General features: G+C 50.6%; 2 protein-coding genes across 2 annotated transcripts in view; both read left to right on the top strand.

The window, feature by feature from the left end:
• Window positions 1–4,098, top strand: part of CADM3 (cell adhesion molecule 3) — a gene marked incomplete at its 5' end in the record, with an annotated part of 29,427 nt that extends 25,329 nt beyond the window's left edge. Inside the window, 3 exon segments of the mRNA XM_082833212.1 lie at window positions 108–277; window positions 2,915–3,040; window positions 3,920–4,098. Of these exon segments, the coding sequence (XP_082689338.1) occupies window positions 108–277; window positions 2,915–3,040; window positions 3,920–4,038 (415 nt within the window). The 3' untranslated portion in view covers window positions 4,039–4,098.
• A 3,893-nt stretch (window positions 4,099–7,991) lies between these two features.
• Window positions 7,992–9,604, top strand: ACKR1 (atypical chemokine receptor 1 (Duffy blood group); the record flags this gene model as incomplete). The annotated part of the gene is made up of 2 exons (XM_082833214.1): window positions 7,992–8,012; window positions 8,629–9,604. The coding sequence occupies 2 exons, from the start codon at window positions 7,992–7,994 to the stop codon at window positions 9,598–9,600; spliced, it is 993 nt and encodes a 330-aa protein (XP_082689340.1). The 3' UTR covers window positions 9,601–9,604.
• Between the last annotated feature and the right edge of the window lie 8,314 nt (window positions 9,605–17,918).

Raw genomic sequence — 17,918 nt, 5'->3', positions numbered from 1 at the left:
AACTGTCCTTGACTTCCTTGCTCCCAGTTTTGTTTTGTTTTGTTTTGTCCTTCTTTAGCTCCCTGCCCTACTCTTTTCTGAACCCTTCGATTTCTCTGCCTCAACAGCCCCCAGCAGTACCTATGGGAGAAGGAGGGCAGTGTGCCGCCGCTAAAGATGACCCAGGAGAGCGCCCTGATCTTCCCCTTCCTCAACAAGAGTGACAGCGGCACCTATGGCTGCACAGCCACCAGCAACATGGGCAGCTACAAGGCTTACTACACCCTCAATGTGAACGGTGAGCCCTCCGCAGCTCTCCTCCAGCAAACCCCTTCTCCTCTCCTCTAACATCTGGTAACCCGGTCTTTCCATCTCCTGATAGCATCCCCAGACCATAGTTGGGAGTGGGCTAGTAGGGCAACAGCCCACCACCAGAGGACCCGAGGACTTAGGCTCTAGGTCCATTCTAGAATGTGGAATAAGGAAAAACCAATGGAATGGTGGACTTTCATCTGCCTTTGTTTAGCAGTGGTGACCCAGGCAACACCATCCTCCAGCCCCTGCACTCACCTGGCAACAAGAATAAGAATTCTGTGTGTAGAGGCCCCCGAGCCGCTCAGGTGTGAGTGTAGATGCGTCTCCCTTTGCAACAGGCTGTCCTCAGAGTTGCTTCTCCTGTGACTAGTACAGGATGCATGCTGCTGCTGTCATCTCCTTTTCTGCAGACCTTGGACCCATTATACAGAATTCAGGTGGAAAATAGAGCTAAGTTCATACTGTGCGGAGAGACAGTCAGAATCTTTTCTCAGATGCCATATTTTCTAGAGAGACTAGATGATGCTCCTTCTCTGAAGTTCTTCCCAAAGGTGTGACCACACAATCCAGCTTCAGGAGAAGTGATAGGCTAGGACAGAGGCCTCTTTATGCAGAGGTGGCAGGAGGTTTTTTGAAGACCCCAACAGCAGTGGGGTCCTGCCAGAAAGCCTTAATAAGCCTTTCCTCAGAACAGGGGAAATGCATCGTCAGGGGAACATCAGAGACTCCCTTATGTGAAATGCCCATTAAAGCAGTGTAGGGATAGCAGCCAGGCCTCCCAGGAATAAGAGATGGGAGATCTTGGGACCGAAGTGTCTAGATGGGGTGATTCCAACTCCAGGAGCAGACCTCAGCATGTGGGAGCTGCCTCAGCACAACAAACAAAGCTACTGTAGGGTGCCAGGAGCAAGGACAATGCACTGAGGTCCTGTGTCTGCCCCCAGATCTCTGACGATGATTGGCAGTGAGAGCAAATTCCTGTGCCCTTGTGGTTGGTTTCTTGCTGATCCCCCGCCACCCTGTGCTAGAAAGCGCGGTCCTGTTTGACTGCATCTTCTGCCAGTGCTGACGCCTGGTGGTAGAATGAGTTACTGCATCTCCTTCCAGAAAGCATCCTAAACGGAGTTGACTCCCAACCACCTGGAGTGAAATTAAATGGAGCTCTACCTAGAGACAGTGACATGTAATCGATGACCCCAGAGTTCATTTTGGTCGTGCAGACCTATGCTCTTCTAGGGAATTTACATTCCCATAGCCTCTGGGATAATTATCCAGGACTGATTTTTAATGTGGACTGTGTCTCACATTTTCCCGGGGGTGGGGGGAGAGGGGAGAGAAAAGGAAGAACAGTGGATAACCTCACTGTGCTCCCTCCAGATTACAACATCACACCCACCCCTCCTATCATAGAGCCCCGTGGACCCTCTTCTCCCTCCCTCCCAAGCAGAGCATAAAAACCAGAGCATAAGTTTTTTTTTTTCCAAATAAGGCGGAGACAGGCAAGGAACTAAAAAGCTGGTCCAGTCAAGCCTGAGGAGACAGAAGGTAGGAGAGACAAAATGTATGAGGAGTCAATGAGGCATCAAGGCTCAAGCTGAGTCTATAAAACAACAGTAGCTCTCCCAGGGGTGGGAGAGCCGCAACGAGAGCTCATGTAATTTGGGACACATCAGAACTGTGCCCTGGGCCCGTGCACTGTCTCCTGAGATCTGCGGAACCCTGACTAAGGCTGCGGCTCTCCTTCACATGCCTGGCCAAGCCTGTGCTTGGGAATCTATCCTCTATCGATGCTGCTATGGAGGACAGATTCTCTATATCCAGTGGCCGAGACCTTGCCATCATGGGAGGAGGCAGTTCAGTCTTTGTCCTTCCCACAAACCTCTGGTTGGTGGGGAAGTGAAGATGGAGTCCCAGACCTCTCTGATGAGACCTGCTGGAAGATTGCATCTTGCTGGAACTCTAAGTTCCCCTGCCAAGAAGGAACACTGTTCTTTATACAGGGAGTCACAGCCCATCGTCTTTTGTAAGGTGCTCTCAAAGTGCCTATTCCTGGCTCCATCAGTTTTTCACTTCTCCTTCCCTATCTGATATCAGGACAATGGGTGAATATGGTGAGAAGCCCCCCTAGAAAGTCCAGCTCAGAATATAAATCAGACAGGAGGGTAAGAGGGCATGGGTGATAGAGAAGAAATACTCTGCTAACCCAGAAATTGAAAGAAAGAGAGACACACCACACACACAGACACACCACACACACACACACGCACACACACACACACACACACACACACAGAACAAGAGATGATTTAGACATTAAAGTGATGATCTTTGACCAAGGTCAAGCTTCAGGTTCACGAACTCAACTTAAAAGGTTGAGTGTGAGCAGATGTATCTATTTATTCATGATTACATTCTTTTAAAACAATTACTATGTTCCAGATAGTCTGTAAGAAACTAGGTACAAAAGAAGACATATCCCTTTTTGCTGGAAGATGCCACTCCAGTCTCCTGATGTTAGTCCATGTTGTCTGCTGTGTAAGATGATCCATGGCCAGGTCAGAAATGCTGTGAGATAAAAGTTCTTCCCACACCTGACTGTGTGCATCCCACCTCCCTCCAGATCCCAGTCCGGTGCCCTCATCCTCCAGCACCTACCACGCCATCATTGGTGGGATCGTAGCTTTCATCGTCTTCCTGCTGCTCGTCCTGCTTATCTTCCTTGGCCACTACTTGATCCGGCACAAAGGTCAGAGGCATGAGGGAAGCATCAGGAGGGATTGGGAGTGGGTAGGGAGATCAGTGAAGGGAAGGCTGCAGGAAGGGCCTTTGGAGACTCAGTCGGCCCCTTGGAGAGTTTGAGGAAGAAAGAACACAGCCAACCCTGTGATAACTGAGCACCTCCAACCCCACAGTAGAGCCTGATCCCTTGGTGGCCATCCAAGTAAAATCAAACCTTCCCACTCAGTCAGCTGCTGCTCCCGCGCTGCTCTGCCTCCAGGGTCTCCTGCCATAAGACAGAGAACTGCCGAAACTCTGTCTCTTCTTCCCATTCCTTCCTGCACTTTCCTCCTTTCTGTTCAGCCTCATGTTTTTTTGTCCTTTGGTCTCCCTGTGCTTTGTCCTCGCACCACCCCTTTACTTTTCTCTCCTCTCCTGTATCCCTGCCATCTCTCCCTCCCCTCTTCTCACATGCCTTCCTCTCAGACCTCCCCCTCTGTTATTCCTTCTAGCCAGCAGCTGGACTTACGTGGACTGGGCAAATGCTAGCCAGATCTTAGGTTCGTTGTCATGGAGCTGACCTAGCAGTTTCCCTATCACCACCTTACATGCACACGCACATATATACACACATATACACATACACACACCATTTTTTTTTTTTTTGGCCTGTATTATAGATCAGACTCTAATTAAAGGCACGATTCGTTAATTCTTGGAGGTGTGGTCAGGTGACGGATGTTGACAGCAAGATGCAAATTAGGGCGGGTGGGGAGGAAGAATAAAGCTCTAGGCAGGAGAAAAATTACAGAAGCAAGGTGTGGGTGGGTGGTGGGAAAGTGGACAGAGGGGCTTCAGAGGTTTGGAAACTGCTCCTAAAAGAAGGAGCCTCTCTCTCTCTCCCCAGGAACCTACCTGACACACGAGGCGAAAGGCTCTGACGATGCCCCAGATGCAGACACAGCCATCATCAACGCAGAAGGCGGGCAGTCGGGCGGGGAAGACAAGAAGGAATATTTCATCTAGGGGCAGCCCCCCAGGGACCCCGTGGGGACTGCTGGGGTCATCACCAACCTGGACTTGTACAGAGCGACCCCAGGGCCGCCCCTCCCGCTTGCTCCCCAGCCCCCCCCCACCCCCCTGTACAGAATGTCTGCTTTGGGTGCGGTTTTGTACTCGGTTTGGAATGGGGAGGGAGGAGGGTGGGGGGAGGGAGGGTTGCCCTCAGCCCTTTCCGTGGCTTCTCTGCGTTTGGGTTATTATTATTTTTGTAACAATCCCAAATCAAATCCGTCTCCAGGCTGGAGGGGCAGGGGGTCCTGGGATGAGGAAAGCAAACAACAACAAAAAAAACAAAAACAAAATAAAAAAAAACCCAGAGTGTTAGGAGGAGAATGAGGAAAGGGTAAGGGCAGGAAAGAAGCGGGGTCAGTTTGGTGGGGGGCTCTCACCAGCCCTCCATCTTCTGCAGCAGGGGCTCTTCCCGGACTTCTGCAGGGACGGGGAGGTCGTGACCAGGAGCTGGAGGTGGCTTTTCCTCTGTTAGTCGCACACCTCGAGCTCTGGACACAGGAGCAGGTACCACCTGACACCACTTCTCCACCCCAACAGGAAAGGAGTGAATGGCGGTCCCCGAGGGGATGTGACCTGCAGGTGGCATGCAGCCACACGTGCGGGGTGGGGGGGCAGGGCTTCCCCATGGGGGAGGACACAGGTCCTTGCAGGAGGGGCAGATTTGGAGAGGAAGGATGGCGGAGATGGCTCCCCACAATGAACGAAGCCAGGCCCTTTTCCCAGGAACCGCCCTTGTGGGGGGGGAATAGCAGAGCAAGGCTGCCCCTCCTTGCTCCAGCAGCTGTGGGAGAGGCACTGTTCTGGGCCCTAAACTGCATCCGCTTCCCCGCCGAGGGGCCCTTCACTCTCACCCGAGCCCTGGCCTGTTGCACGGCAACCACTCATCTTATGGCCTTGCTCAGCAACTCCTCCCCGTCTTGTGCTGCCCTGTGGCCCTTCCTGTTCCCGAAGCTGTCCCTAGTCCTCCCTCCCTCCCTCAGCAGCCAGGCAGACATAACAACAAAAATACTAAAAGGAGCTTCACTGCACTGAGCTGTTTCCTGCCCAAACGAAGGGAATAATGTGAGTGCGTGTCTGTGTGTGTGTCTGTGCACATATGTGTGTGAGTGAGAGGCAGAGGGGCTCCTGGGCATGTGGGCGGGCTGTGGGAGGACGGCTCCTGTAAAGGAGGGCTTTGGGAGCTGACGGTCCCTAGGCAGGCTGTGTACCTCACCTGGGACGCTGCTCCACCCTGGTATTTTCCATGCCATCCCCAGCGCCCATCTGTCATGGAGAAAACAGTCCCAGCATGTGTTTTTGCTCAGTCGTCCACCTCATCTCTCCCTAAAACACAGGGCATTCAACCCCCGCCTCCATTTCCCCTCTCACAGCCAAGGAGTCAGTGCCACAGCCTTTGCTATGCATCCCCCAGGCCTCCCCCTGGCGCTGACCCTGGAATGACCACTGTCACTTCTTGTTCCCATAGTCTGTACCCGGCGCGTTGAGGGCTGGGAGTGATGCTGCCTGTCTCCTTCCCATCTCCACCCCTGCTTTTGATTTTCTGTCTTCCTTGTGGCCGAGCTGGTTGCCGTGGAGATGAGACTGCTCGCCCTCCCCGCCAGCCGGCCGCCCTGCCTCAGACCCAGGGTGCCCCTGGGCACTGCTCTGCCCCTCCTCCAGCATGTCCTCCTGCCCTGACAACCCAGGGGCGTGCGAAGTGGGGGCAGCTGCAGCCAGCAGGTCTGCCACCCCTTTCCGTTCAGGTAATACCGTTGTGAATCTTCCAGCCGCTGGTTAGAGACCGGGGTCCCCTCCTCTTACAGCAGCAAGGCAGCCTAGGGCCCCAGGCCTGTGGGCTCCCTGCCTCCCAGCACTCGCTTTTGGGAAAATGACTTTTCCTCTTCGAGCTGAACCACTCTGTCCATATTACACAGAAGCCATATTTGTACGGGGGGGGAGGGGGAGGGGCCGTTGTGCTGTGTGTGTGTGTGTCTGTCGGTGGGGGGGGGGCGGGGCAGGGAGCAGGGAGGGCATCGTGTATCTTTATAATCTTTCTAACTCTCCTGTGCTAATCTCAGAGGGGCCACCCTCAATATATCTGGATTATCCGTGTCCTTCGGCTGCCTCCTTCTTGCCGCCCTTGCTCCTGTTGGGATGCGTGTGTGTAAGGGCTGTTCTGCTGGTCCCCCCGCACGTGGCGCCTCCAGGGGTGGTGTGTGCCTTGCCGTGCTGCTCGCCCCAGGGCATCTTGTATGGAATGGATATAACTCTCCAAGGGAGAGAAGTGTGTTCATCCCCTTTGGCCAGGTCCTTTCATTCCACAGCACCTGACTGCTCCCCATGTCCTGTGCAAGGCTGTGCTGGAGAAGAAGACCTCCCCAACACCATTCCGGGACCACTTCAGCAGACCCCCCAAACTCCCTTTCTAGCCCACCTCATGTTGAACCTGAAACTGAAGCTAGAATCCTGGGAGAAAGGGGACCGTCTTAGCAAGATGGCCATCCCTCTGCACCTTTGCTTCCACCTCCAGGCGGCGCTGTGTGAGTGGGAAAGACCACTGGTCAGAACTGACTACCACGTCCCGCGCTTTCTTGGACAAATGAAACAGTGTCGCCTAACCAACCCCGTTTATCTCATCGTTCCAGCTCGGACACTCCATGACTCACCCCTCCCAATGTCCAGGCTAAGTGTCCCCAAGTGAGGAAATAAAATGCATGGTAGGGGTGGAGGGAACAAAAGAGCAGAGATCACGTGAAAGCAGAGGGATGGTGGGGAAAGGGGGTACCAAGGAGCAGAGGTGTCGGTTTAGGGGCATCCTCCTGCAGGGTGCACGCCTTTTCTCCCTGTGCCAACTGGAGAGAAATAGCTCTCCCCCACCACAAGAAACGTGACATCTTGCTAAGATGCCAGGCCAGTGTAGCATTTCCAGAGCTTTTATGTCCCCCAACAGAAATATGAATAGAGATTACCCCATAGGCAACAGTCCCATATTAAAATATGCTATCCCATTGTCCCCCAGAGCCTGCTTTAACTTGTCACGTCATGTGTTCTGCTTGGTATGGAAGATGCATTCGCTGTGCCCATAGGTGGCTGGGCAAGTGCCCAATCGCTCCCTGAAGTAGCTTCATTATGCAACCTTGACAGCTGCCCCCAAGCCCTCCCTCCTCGCACACTGAAACACCCAGACCTGGAGATAGCAGTACACACACCAAGACACCTGCCTAGAACCTAGCACTAAGATAGGATACACAGGGTACACAGCCACACACACAGACAAGAACAGATAAGTAAGTACATTCCTACACCCAGACGGATACACAAAGAGCCCCGCTCACACACATGTGGCTCAGGCTGCCAGCATCACAAGGATCCAGCCACAAGCACCACTAACACCCCCTCCCACAAACACGTCCCTTTTGAACTATCTTTCCTTGGATCAAGTTCAAGGGGACAGAGAAGCAGTGAGAGCCATCAGCTGCCCTTTCCCTCCAACTTCCCAGCACATCTCTTATCTCTGTCTCACACTTCACCTCTGGCCCCCTCTTCCTTCCTTGTGCTTGAAGAATTCCTTTATGCTGGGAACCCCCTGGCTTCTCCACCTTCAGTAAGTCTCCCTTTCCATCTTCGGGAAAATACCCACCTTCTGGTCCCCACCTTTTTCCTTTCCTGAGCGCAGGTCCCCAACAACGGAATCCACCCTCAAAACAGGAAGCCCTGGGCCAGGGCCTCAAGTGGTCCTGAGGTTCAGGAAGGCAGTGGGCGTGGGGTAAAGGCTTCCTGAATGCATCCCCATCCTGCACTGCCCGCCCCATAGCCCTGCCCAGAGCCGATGGCCTTCATTAGTCCCTGGCACTTATCTGGGAACCACAGCCACTGACAGAACTATCCCAGCCCATCTCTCTGCCTGCCCTGAGCCCAGCTGTGTCATGGGGAACTGTCTGCACCCGGTGAGTGTGGGTCTGAGCCCACAGCCCCTCCCTCTCTGCCCCCCCCACTCCTTCTGTCTGCCCCTCGGGTCTGTATACCTCTATCCTTCTCTCATCTCTTGTCCCTTCCCTCGTTTTCCTTCTCCCCTTTTTACCTCAGTGTCCTAGGTCCTCCTCATTCATCTTTGTCTGTTCCATCCAGACCTCCCCCCTCCCCGCTCTCCCAGTCCTGTCCACTCCCCTTCCCTTGTTTTTCTTTTCTTTTCTTTCTTAAAGATTTTTTTTGACGCGGACCATTTTTTAAAGTCTTTATTGAATTTGTTACAATATTGCTTCTGTTTTATGTTTTGGTTTTTTGGCCGCGAGGCATGTGGGATTTTAGCTCCCCGACCAGGGATCGAACCCGCACCCCCTGCACTGGACCACCAGGGGAGGCCCTTCCCTTGCTTTTCTACGACTCTTTGCTCCTCCGGAGTCGCCCTGCCTTGTCCTCTCCCACCATCCCCACTCCATCCAGCTCTTCCAGCCCCCACTTCCCCACTGTCTTTCTCTCCCCACCTCTTGCCCTCGGTTCCCAGGATACCCTTCAGTGAGGTAACTAGATGTTCTGATTGCCCCTTCTGAGAATGTCCTCCAGGTGGCTGATGACAACTCTACTAAACTGGCCACTGAAGACAAGATTTGGAGTGAATTTCTTGAGACGTACGATGCAGACTATAACTTCACGGATGTGGAAGCAGCTGCGCCCTGCCACTCCTGTATCCTGCTCGACGACTCCTCGCTGCCCTTCTTCATCCTCGCCAGTGTCCTGGGCATCCTGATTAGTGGAGCTGTCCTCTACGCGTTTCTCAGACCTCTGTTCCCCCGTCAGCTCTACCAGAACTGGTCTATCCTGGTGCAGTTGGCTGTGGGCAGTGCTCTCTTCAGCATTATGGTGCCCATCCTGGCACGGGGGCTGAGTGGGGCCCTCATCACCTCCCTGTGCCACCTAGCTCACTTGGTCTCGTATGGCTCAGCCTTTGCCCAAGCTCTGCTGATAGGGTGCCATGCCTGCCTGGGCCCCAAACTGGGTAGAGGTCACGTCCCAGGCCTCAGGCTGGGGATCAGTGTGGGACTTTGGGGAGTGGCTGCCCTATTGTCACTGCCAATCACGCTGGGCAGTGACACTTCCCATGGACTCTGCACAGTGACCTTCAGCGGGGAATGGGAAATTTTGCGGTACATACATGCTGCAGCCTGTTTTGCCATCTTCATCTTGTTGCCACTGGGTTTGTTGGGAGCCAAGGGTCTGAAGAAGGCATTGGGCAGGGGGCCATGTCCCTGGGTTGATATCCTATATGTCTGGTTCATTTTCTGGTGGCCTCAGGGCATGGTTCTGGGATTGGACTCCCTGGTGAGGTCCAGGGCCATGGTGGTGTCAACATGTCTGGCCCAGCAGACCCTGGACGTGCTGCTGGACCTGGCAGAAGCCCTGGCAATATTGCACTGTGTGGCTACACCCCTGCTCCTCGCCCAGGTCTGCTACCAGGCCATTCAAACTTCTCTGCCCTCCCTGCCCCTCTCGGCAACACAGTCTTCTCATCTGGACATCCTTGGATGCAAATCCTAGCTCTCTTCCCACCTGTCAACTTGAATTAAAGTGTACGCTGTTTTTATGAAGCTGGTGGTTTCTTGTTTTGTCTGGGGATGTAGAAGAGAGGGAGGAGAATGGAGAGAGAGAGAGAGAGAGAGAGAGAGAGAGAGAGAGAGAGAGAGAGAGAGAGATTTCACAGCAGACTTTCCTGGCAGTGTCTGGCTGGCCTGGGGAGAAAATGAATGATGTGCAAATATCCTCGGGGCACACAGATGTTCTCTTGAAGTGTGGGGTTACTGCCATCTCAAGGGGGAAGAGCAGGGGGATCAGACTATGAGGAGAGCAGCTAAACCTAAACTAGAAGAGATGGCTTAGCTAGTAAAGAAAGAGGAGAAGCTGTTGCAGAAAGCAAATGAAATCAGAGTAGAAGCCAGAGAGAGAAAAACAGAGAAGACTGAAGATGAGGCCAGAGCATGACTCCTCCTCCCGGCTCAGCCTGTCCAGCCTTCCTCCCTGCCTTCTGTCTCCCTGTTGGCTTTGCTTAGAGATCAGGGTGGTGGTAGGGAAGGTGGAGAGAAGCATCCTGAGGGACCTTACTTAGTCCAGGGAACAGATCAAGATAATTCTAAAGCCACATCCCAGGAGTCATCTCTCCCAGGTTTATTTCTCAGCATAATCCTCATCCCTGTGTGTGTGTGTGCATGTGTGCCTCTGTCTGTCCTCAATCTGTTAGAACCCACATCCACGTTAGATGAATGCATGTAATAACAGATGTCTACGTGTATACTTGCCTCTCCATCAGTGTCTGATTTGCATTTGTGTATGCTCCGATCTCTCTCAGGCCTCTCCCTTCGCCTCATTCTGTTCTCCTTCCTTGTTCTCAGGATATGGAATCAGGATTTGTAATTCACTCCTTACCAAATGAGTTTTCCTTACTCCGGTTTCTGTATCTAGTCTTCTCCGTGAAGGATGTGTAGAGGGAACTAAACAAACCAGGAAGTTGTGAAGCCTGAGATACTTAATGGGGAAGGGCCTGATCTGGCTGGGTCATCTTCTTGGACGCCAAGAATTTGGATCCCAAATTTCCCTTTCAAACACCTTTCAGCTCTCAAAATAAACCTTTTTTTGTTTGCCACACAAATATACCCTTCCGCTTTCCACGCTGTACCCTTTCACTCTGGGCGCCCCCCGCCCCCCCCCCCCTTTCTCTGGATGCTTAGTCATGATCCTGAGGGCTTTTTCTCAGCCAAGTTCAGGTGATGATGGGAAGGACCATGAATAAGCCCCACTTCATAAGGGGAACAACTTCTACTTGCACCAACAAATTCACCGTCTACCCAAGATGCCACACACACACAAATGAGTTTCTCCCTCCAACCCAGTTAAAAAGCTGGGGAGACTTGAGAGGTACCTTATATCTGTCTGAATCTAGGTATGGTCTTTCGTTTTTCAAAGATGTGCTATAGGGCTTCCCTGGTGGTGCAGTGGTTGAGAGTCCGCCTGCCGATGCAGGGGACACGGGTTCGTGCCCCGGCCCGGGAAGATCCCACATGCCGTGGAGCGGCTGGGCCCGTGAGCCATGGCCGCTGAGCCTGCGCGTTCAGAGCCTGTGCTCCGCAACGGGAGAGGCCACAACAGTGCGAGGCCCGCGTACCGCAAAAAAAAAAAAAAAAAAAAAAAAGATGTGCTATAACTGGTTTCTCCCCTAAACCGTTTCTGCTTGACTCTGGACTTTGGAGCTAAGTAGGAGAGTGCAGGAGAGGAGCAGAGGTGAGTTAGAGCATCCTAGGCTTGGGGAATTTTCCTGGGTGGGTGCAGTGACAAATCCTCTCAATCCCCCACCTCCTGTCTCTTAGCAACCACCAGATTAGCTGCCGATTGGTGTATCCTAAATTGAAAGGCGGGATTTAGGGACCTATTGAGAGGCGGGACACATTCTGAAACAGAAAGGAAGGCAGAGAAAATGAAGAAAAAAGACATAATTTACAAACCTAAATTATGCTAAGGTCTCCAACCACAGTTTATGCATGTGTCCCAGTGTTCTCTTTTTTCTTACTCCCTTTCCCGCCTATTCTCGTAGTTTGCCCCCTCCAGCACCTGACCACTCTCAATCCTTCAGACATTGGCCAACTCCTTTACAAGCTACTGGATTCGGAGGCTGACCTAGTTAAGGAGGAGGAGAGGGCATTTTCGACTTGCTGAATCTTCCAGTGTCAACCTGATGCAAGGGAGGCTTAATTTAAGACCACTGGGGTTGTCTTATCTACACCCCAAGCCATGCCTCCAGATAGAAATCCCTCTTTGCTCAGTCCTGTTAGAGAGACCCTCAGATAGCTCCGCAGCCCTCACATCTTTCACAAAAGAAAGGCAGAGGCAGAAGCCTGCAGCTGATAAGAGGTCAGGATGGGTTGGAGACGCCTCCCCATGGCTATCTCCTCCCCATTCCATCTCCACGGCTTTGCCCCAGTCCCCTAGGGGGCTGGCCTTTCCCTGTGTTATCTACACTGCATTTGGAGAGTTCCGCTGTAAGTCTAACCCTGGCCTCAGTCATTTCTTTAAGGTTTTCCTGGGGTCCTGTCACACCAGTCCATTTAACCCACTGAATGCCACCAACCACTCCCAAACTAGTCTAACTCTGGCATGTTTTCTGAAACCCTTCAGGGATACAAATCCTATTTCCCTTGAACCCTTCAGAATTTAATCTCAGGGAAGGCAGAGACTTTAGCTGTGTATGAGTTGTTGGGCCTAAAGAAAAATACCCTCTCAGAAAGATGACAGCCAGGGAGCAAGCTCTTGGGAGCACTCCACGCCCTGGGTAGGGTCAGTCTGCACTGCCTCTTTATGGAGAGAGACTTATTTCCTAAGGGAAGGTGGAAGATCACATTGACGCCCATAGTTCATTGATTTCAAACTGCAGCCCCTCCCAAAGGATTTAGGAAGCAAATACCTGGTCCTCACACCCTTTTATCTACTCCTATGTGTGTAAACCCCCAGCCCCTTCATCACCTTCCTCCAGAAACCACCCTCAGAGAATTCTGATTGAAAACTTCACTGGGGTTTCAAACCCCATTCACTGCCAACTCTAATTGCCAGGGATTTGCTTGAAAACCACTGTATGCTATCCAATTACTCTCTGGGCACAAGAAGAATCGCAGTTTTAATTAACAATAGCGCACCTTGCAGACGAATGTGACTGTTTAGGTTAATAAACAAGTCCAAGCCCTTCCAAATCATCTCTGCACATCTTCTAATGATTTGGGTAGGAGGGGCGTGGGGCACGCGGGGTGTGCGGGGAGGTTAGAAGTCCATTCAGCCAAAATGTGTGTCAGCTTTCATCTTCCCTATAACTATCTGGTGAAGGGAAGAGGGAATCTCCAGGAGAAAGGGGTCCTTGAAAAAACTGACTTAGAGAAATTTAGGGGCATAGTATTGGGGGGATTTTAGGCATCTTTACATCACCCTTAGACTTTTAGAAACCTTTTAGACACAGTTGTAGAAACAAGAGAAAGAGGTCCTTGTAATACTCAAATATCTCTGATTCATTGTCCAGTTGTTTGCAAATTTGATGTCTTCCATGAGATCCCCAAGATTCCTAACCCTGCCATTTCTCCCCATATTTTTGGGTATGTTCCTACCATATTTGGGGGACACTTAGGTGTTGTTTACTCCCTAAGATGTCACAGATAATGTCCCAAGTTCCACCCTTGACCTCCTCAAGGATCATTCTTTGTACTTTTTCTCCTGGGTAATTCTCTGCATCCTGGAAGAATTCACTGCATGTCGCTCCAAACTGGATGTTTCTGAAGGGCCTGGGCCTTCTCTCCTCCCTCTACATCAGGTATCATCAACGTATGGGGGAGGGGAGATCGCCGGTCTCTTGGAAAATCTGAGGAACGTTGTGAAGTCTCTTTTCAGGAAAATATAATATTACCGCCCAAATTTGGTATTTAGTTCTCCCCTGCTGTACCCAGAGCTAAACTCATGTGCTTTCGCACTGCCTGTTGGGACTTCCATAAGTCTCCTCCCTGCTCACTAAGCCAGAGGCCCAGTGACCCAGGGGACTTTCTGTTCTTTGAATGGGCAAGTCCTGTTTCCATTCTAAGAGTCTTTGCCCTTGACATCTCTTCTGCCCAGAATGCTCTTTCCTGTGCTTCTTGTGACTGACACCTTCCCATACTTGAGATCTCAATGCGAATCTCGCCTCTCCAAGAATGACCTTCCCTGACATCCAATGGGCTATAGCCCCCGGCCACCTCACGCACCCACTGATTCCCCACCAATTCACCTGAGATGTTTCCAGTGTACCGTGTATCACACATTGAAATCGTCTCTTTCTTCATTTGTCTACTTACCAGCTTATTTCTAATCTACCCTTCCTCCCCCACCACTAGAAAACTAGCACCAAGAGTGCGAGAACTTTTCCCCTTTTGTGACTGGAGCATAGTCAGAGCTCAGTAAACATGTGCTAAATATGGGAATTAGTTAATTTTATATGAATAAAGCATGGTCCCCACTCTGGAGGGTTTACAGTCCCATGGGGAAGAGGAACAAGTAAGCAAAGAATTAGCACAGAAGAACTGCCAGAAAACGGAGCTCCTCTCCCTAAGTCCTATAGGCCATCTCTCCCGCACCATGCAAGCATCTGGGGGCTGAAGAGACTGGAGGGCTGTCAGCACACGATTTCTGGGAACCTGATTTCTGGATCAACTTTCAGGTGGCTGAAGCTGGGGGACTTCACCACTTCAGTTCCCCAGCCATGTCGGAGGAATGATCCGTGCTTTCCTTTGGGACAAAGCTGCGAGCTTTGGACAGCAGGGGAAAGCTGGGAAGGACTGTCATTCTTCATCTTTATTTGCGGAAAAGTGAGTCCCAGGAGACTCACCAGAGTTCTGGGAGACAGTTTTCCATTGGCTCAGAACCAAATTTGGAGCCTAACCACCTCCTCACATTTCATCACACTCAGCGGGAGAGCCCACACCCTCCTTGGATCTAAAAGTCATTTCCGTCTCCTTGATGACTTTTTTCTTCTCTGTTCTCCCTCCTCCTCTTCTTTAGTTCCGGCTTAGTGCCCCTGCCCCCTAGCCCTTCCCAACCTCTGAACTCTGGTTCCTTCTTTCCCATTCTGGCCCCTGTAGCCAGAATATGGCATTCATCTCTCTGCAGTTCTAGGTACTTGGTCGGGTTAACCCTTTAAGGCACTTAAGGGTGTATAATTCATTTCATTTAAAGGATGTATTGAGTGTCTTCTAAGTTCAAGACACTGTGAGAGGTCCCAGAAGACACAGAAGTGAATCAGACGTAATTCTGGACATCAGCATCTCTCTGGACTCATCTGGTCCACTCCTGTCCCCTTCCTTCCTTGGTTCGCAGGCTTTCCCAGCCCTCTCCCTAATAACCCTGGACATATCCAGATCCCAGGACACACTGGAAATCTACAAGGCCCTCCGTCACGTAGACCGCTCCGTCCAGGCCTCTGTTTCACAGCTGCAGACCCTTAGCAAACCATAAAGCCCCTGGCCAATGGGTAGTTCTGTCTCTCTGTCACATCCAGAATGTTCTTTATGTACAGATACAGAGAAGATACAAGAATAAAGGACATTTTTCCTTTCACACTCTTATAAGGTAGATGTGGTGGATTCTGGAAGCCAGTGCAGTGAAGGCCAATTACTCAGAAAAGAGGGGATGGGTGTGGAGCATTGGAAAAGAAAGCTGTTTACAAATCAGTTGGCCCTTTTCTGTCTGTGACCTGAGAAAGAGGTGAGGAAGAAGTGGACTCTCTTGACTATCAGCCTGGAAGCTTCCAAAAATATGACCATGTTTCTCCTCCTCTACACCTACTCCTTCAGGCCCCAGAAGAGGGCTGCTCACTTCACATTCTTGACTGACTGACAGAGGGAGATCTATGGAAACTCTGGAAGTGTGAAAGGAGTAAGTTGGAGGGAAGGTCACTGAGATAGAAAAAACTTTTGCAGAAATTAAATAAAGTTTGAGAGATTAATACAAAACGTGTGTTTTAAAAAATCAGTTGCATATGGGCTTCCCTGGTGGCACAGTGGTTGAGGGTCTGCCTGCCGATGCAGGGGACGCAGGTTCGTGCCCCGGTCCGGGAGGATCCCACATGCCGCGGAGCAGCTGGGCCCCTGAGCCTACATGTCGGGAGCCTGTGCTCCACAACGGGAGAGTCCACAACAGTGAGAGGCCCGCGTACCGCAAGAAAAAAAAAAAAATCAGTTGCATAAAAGCAGGATGGAAGAGGCCTGGCTCAACAAAAGTTCTTATGGAAAAAAAAAAAAATTAGAGGTTTAGCTTGGGCACAGGCTAAAGATGATTCAATAGTGTGTGTAGCAGACTGAAAAGCTAATGCAGACTCCAGCTGCATTAAGAGATGTGATGTACAGGACAAGGGAGGGCACTACACCGTCCTTTCCTGCCCAGGACAGGCCATTTGGGGAATAAACGGCTCAGCTCTGGGTACCAAATGTTGGACACTAACAAATCAGAGCTCTTCCAAGGGGGGTTGCCAAAATGATGCCACTCCAGAGACCATGCCTCTTCTATAAGCAGGGGCTGGAAGAGCAGGGTTGAGTGTGGGTGGGGCATTGACACTGGAAAAATGTAGAAAAATACATAGCTACCTTTGTATAACTGAAGAGTTGTCCTTGAGAGAAGCATTAAACATATATGTAGCTGGAGCTTTAGAACTAGAAACACGGGATGTGGAGAAATAACAGAGATTGATTTTGACTGAATGTTAGGAAAGGCTTTCCTCAACAAGATTGCAGTTTACAGGGATGGGTTGTGGCATTCTTTTTTTTTTTGATAATGTAAAAAAATAATACACATGCACGCACGCACACACACACACACACACACACACACACACACACACACTATGTGCTCTATACTGCTCTGTGTTCTTGTTTCGCAGTGATGGGCATAGAGGATGAGGGCCTCGCTTTTGTCAATTTTAGAGACCATAAGAGAGGCAGAGATTAGACACTAAACACACAGATAAATTACAAATGCTGTTATAAGAGAAAAGAACTGGTGCCATGGAAAAGAATAAGAGGATAGAACTGATTTGAGTCAGGATTTCACAGTAACAGAAAGGACTCAAGCTGAGGCTGGACGGTAACAAATCATCAGAATATAGTCGAGGGATATCCCATGCTTTGGGATAGAGCCAGGACCCGTCCAGCAGCTTTTTCCCAAATTGGCAGTGCGTCAGAATCTCCCGGGAAGCGATTTTTTTCAACAGCCCTTGACTCAAGTCAGGATATTCTGAACCCGAATAGTTGGGACTAGAAGACTCTGAAAACCCTAAGGTGATATGTTAAATGAAAGAGCTATAGACTAAAATGCATATTCTTTGATTCTGGTGTCTGGGTCTCACTTGTGACCATTTTAATCTCTTTGCTTGGATCCTCGAATTAAAGTCCTCTGGCTCAGAGCTGGGATGCTTTGGTCTCTTCCAGACCTGGTTTGTAGAACAATAAAGGGATTCTTAGCCAGATATGCACCTGACCTGAATTTTTCCAGGCGGTGGGTACCATTCCAGGCACCAGCTGCTGCAGAAAAATTGTAGCTGGTGCCTGGGGTCCCTCTAGTGGTCAGAAATTATCACTTCGGCTCCACTTCTCCAGACCCCCGTTTAGCCAGAGAATTATTTTCTGACACAGGCTCTATGATGATGAGGAGCCTTACGAAAATAAAGCAGAGAAGCCTAAACACATATTTTAGAAAGTTATTCACTAGAATTAACGTCAATAAATAGAAATGGTAAAACTAAGAAATCGCTTACCAAATTCCTCCTACCCCTTGCCATGTCTTAGATGATCTCAATTTAGGTAACTTCTAAAAACCAGAGTTGACAACTCCCCAGGACACCAGGCCATCAATTAGGGACTCCACAGGTCCTTTCAATTCCCTGGGAACATACAAAATAAGAGAAATGGGTATTTGGATAGAGCATTGGGTTGAGTTGGGAGACAGGGATCATGGCATTCTGAAACGTGTCATTTACCAGCTTTTCGAGGTTTAGTTTTCCCACCTGAGAAAAGGCAGGTAATGACATTGGCCTGCCTAGCTTACAGATCTGACATAAAGATTAAATGAACTGGCAGATGTGGAAGCTGTAAAATGAGTTACAGCTAGGAGGAAATACAATGCAATTAGTATTAAAGTTTGCCGGGCAGGCAATTGGTTAAATTGTCCATTGCCTTCTGGGCAATTCCCCTGAAACGTTTTTACAAAGGCAATAGTACATAGAACGAGCTGGACTGCTGAGACTCACCTCCACCTCTGTCCTTGTGTCTCCACTTAACCTTGTGACCAAAGGGCTAACAGAATCTGTC

This window comes from Leucopleurus acutus (genome assembly GCF_964270905.1).
Source record: "Leucopleurus acutus genome assembly, chromosome: 2".
NCBI classification, from domain to species: domain Eukaryota; kingdom Metazoa; phylum Chordata; class Mammalia; order Artiodactyla; family Delphinidae; genus Leucopleurus; species Leucopleurus acutus.
The sequence above is the reverse complement of the archived record's forward strand: the minus strand, read 5'-3'. Positions and strand labels throughout refer to the sequence as shown.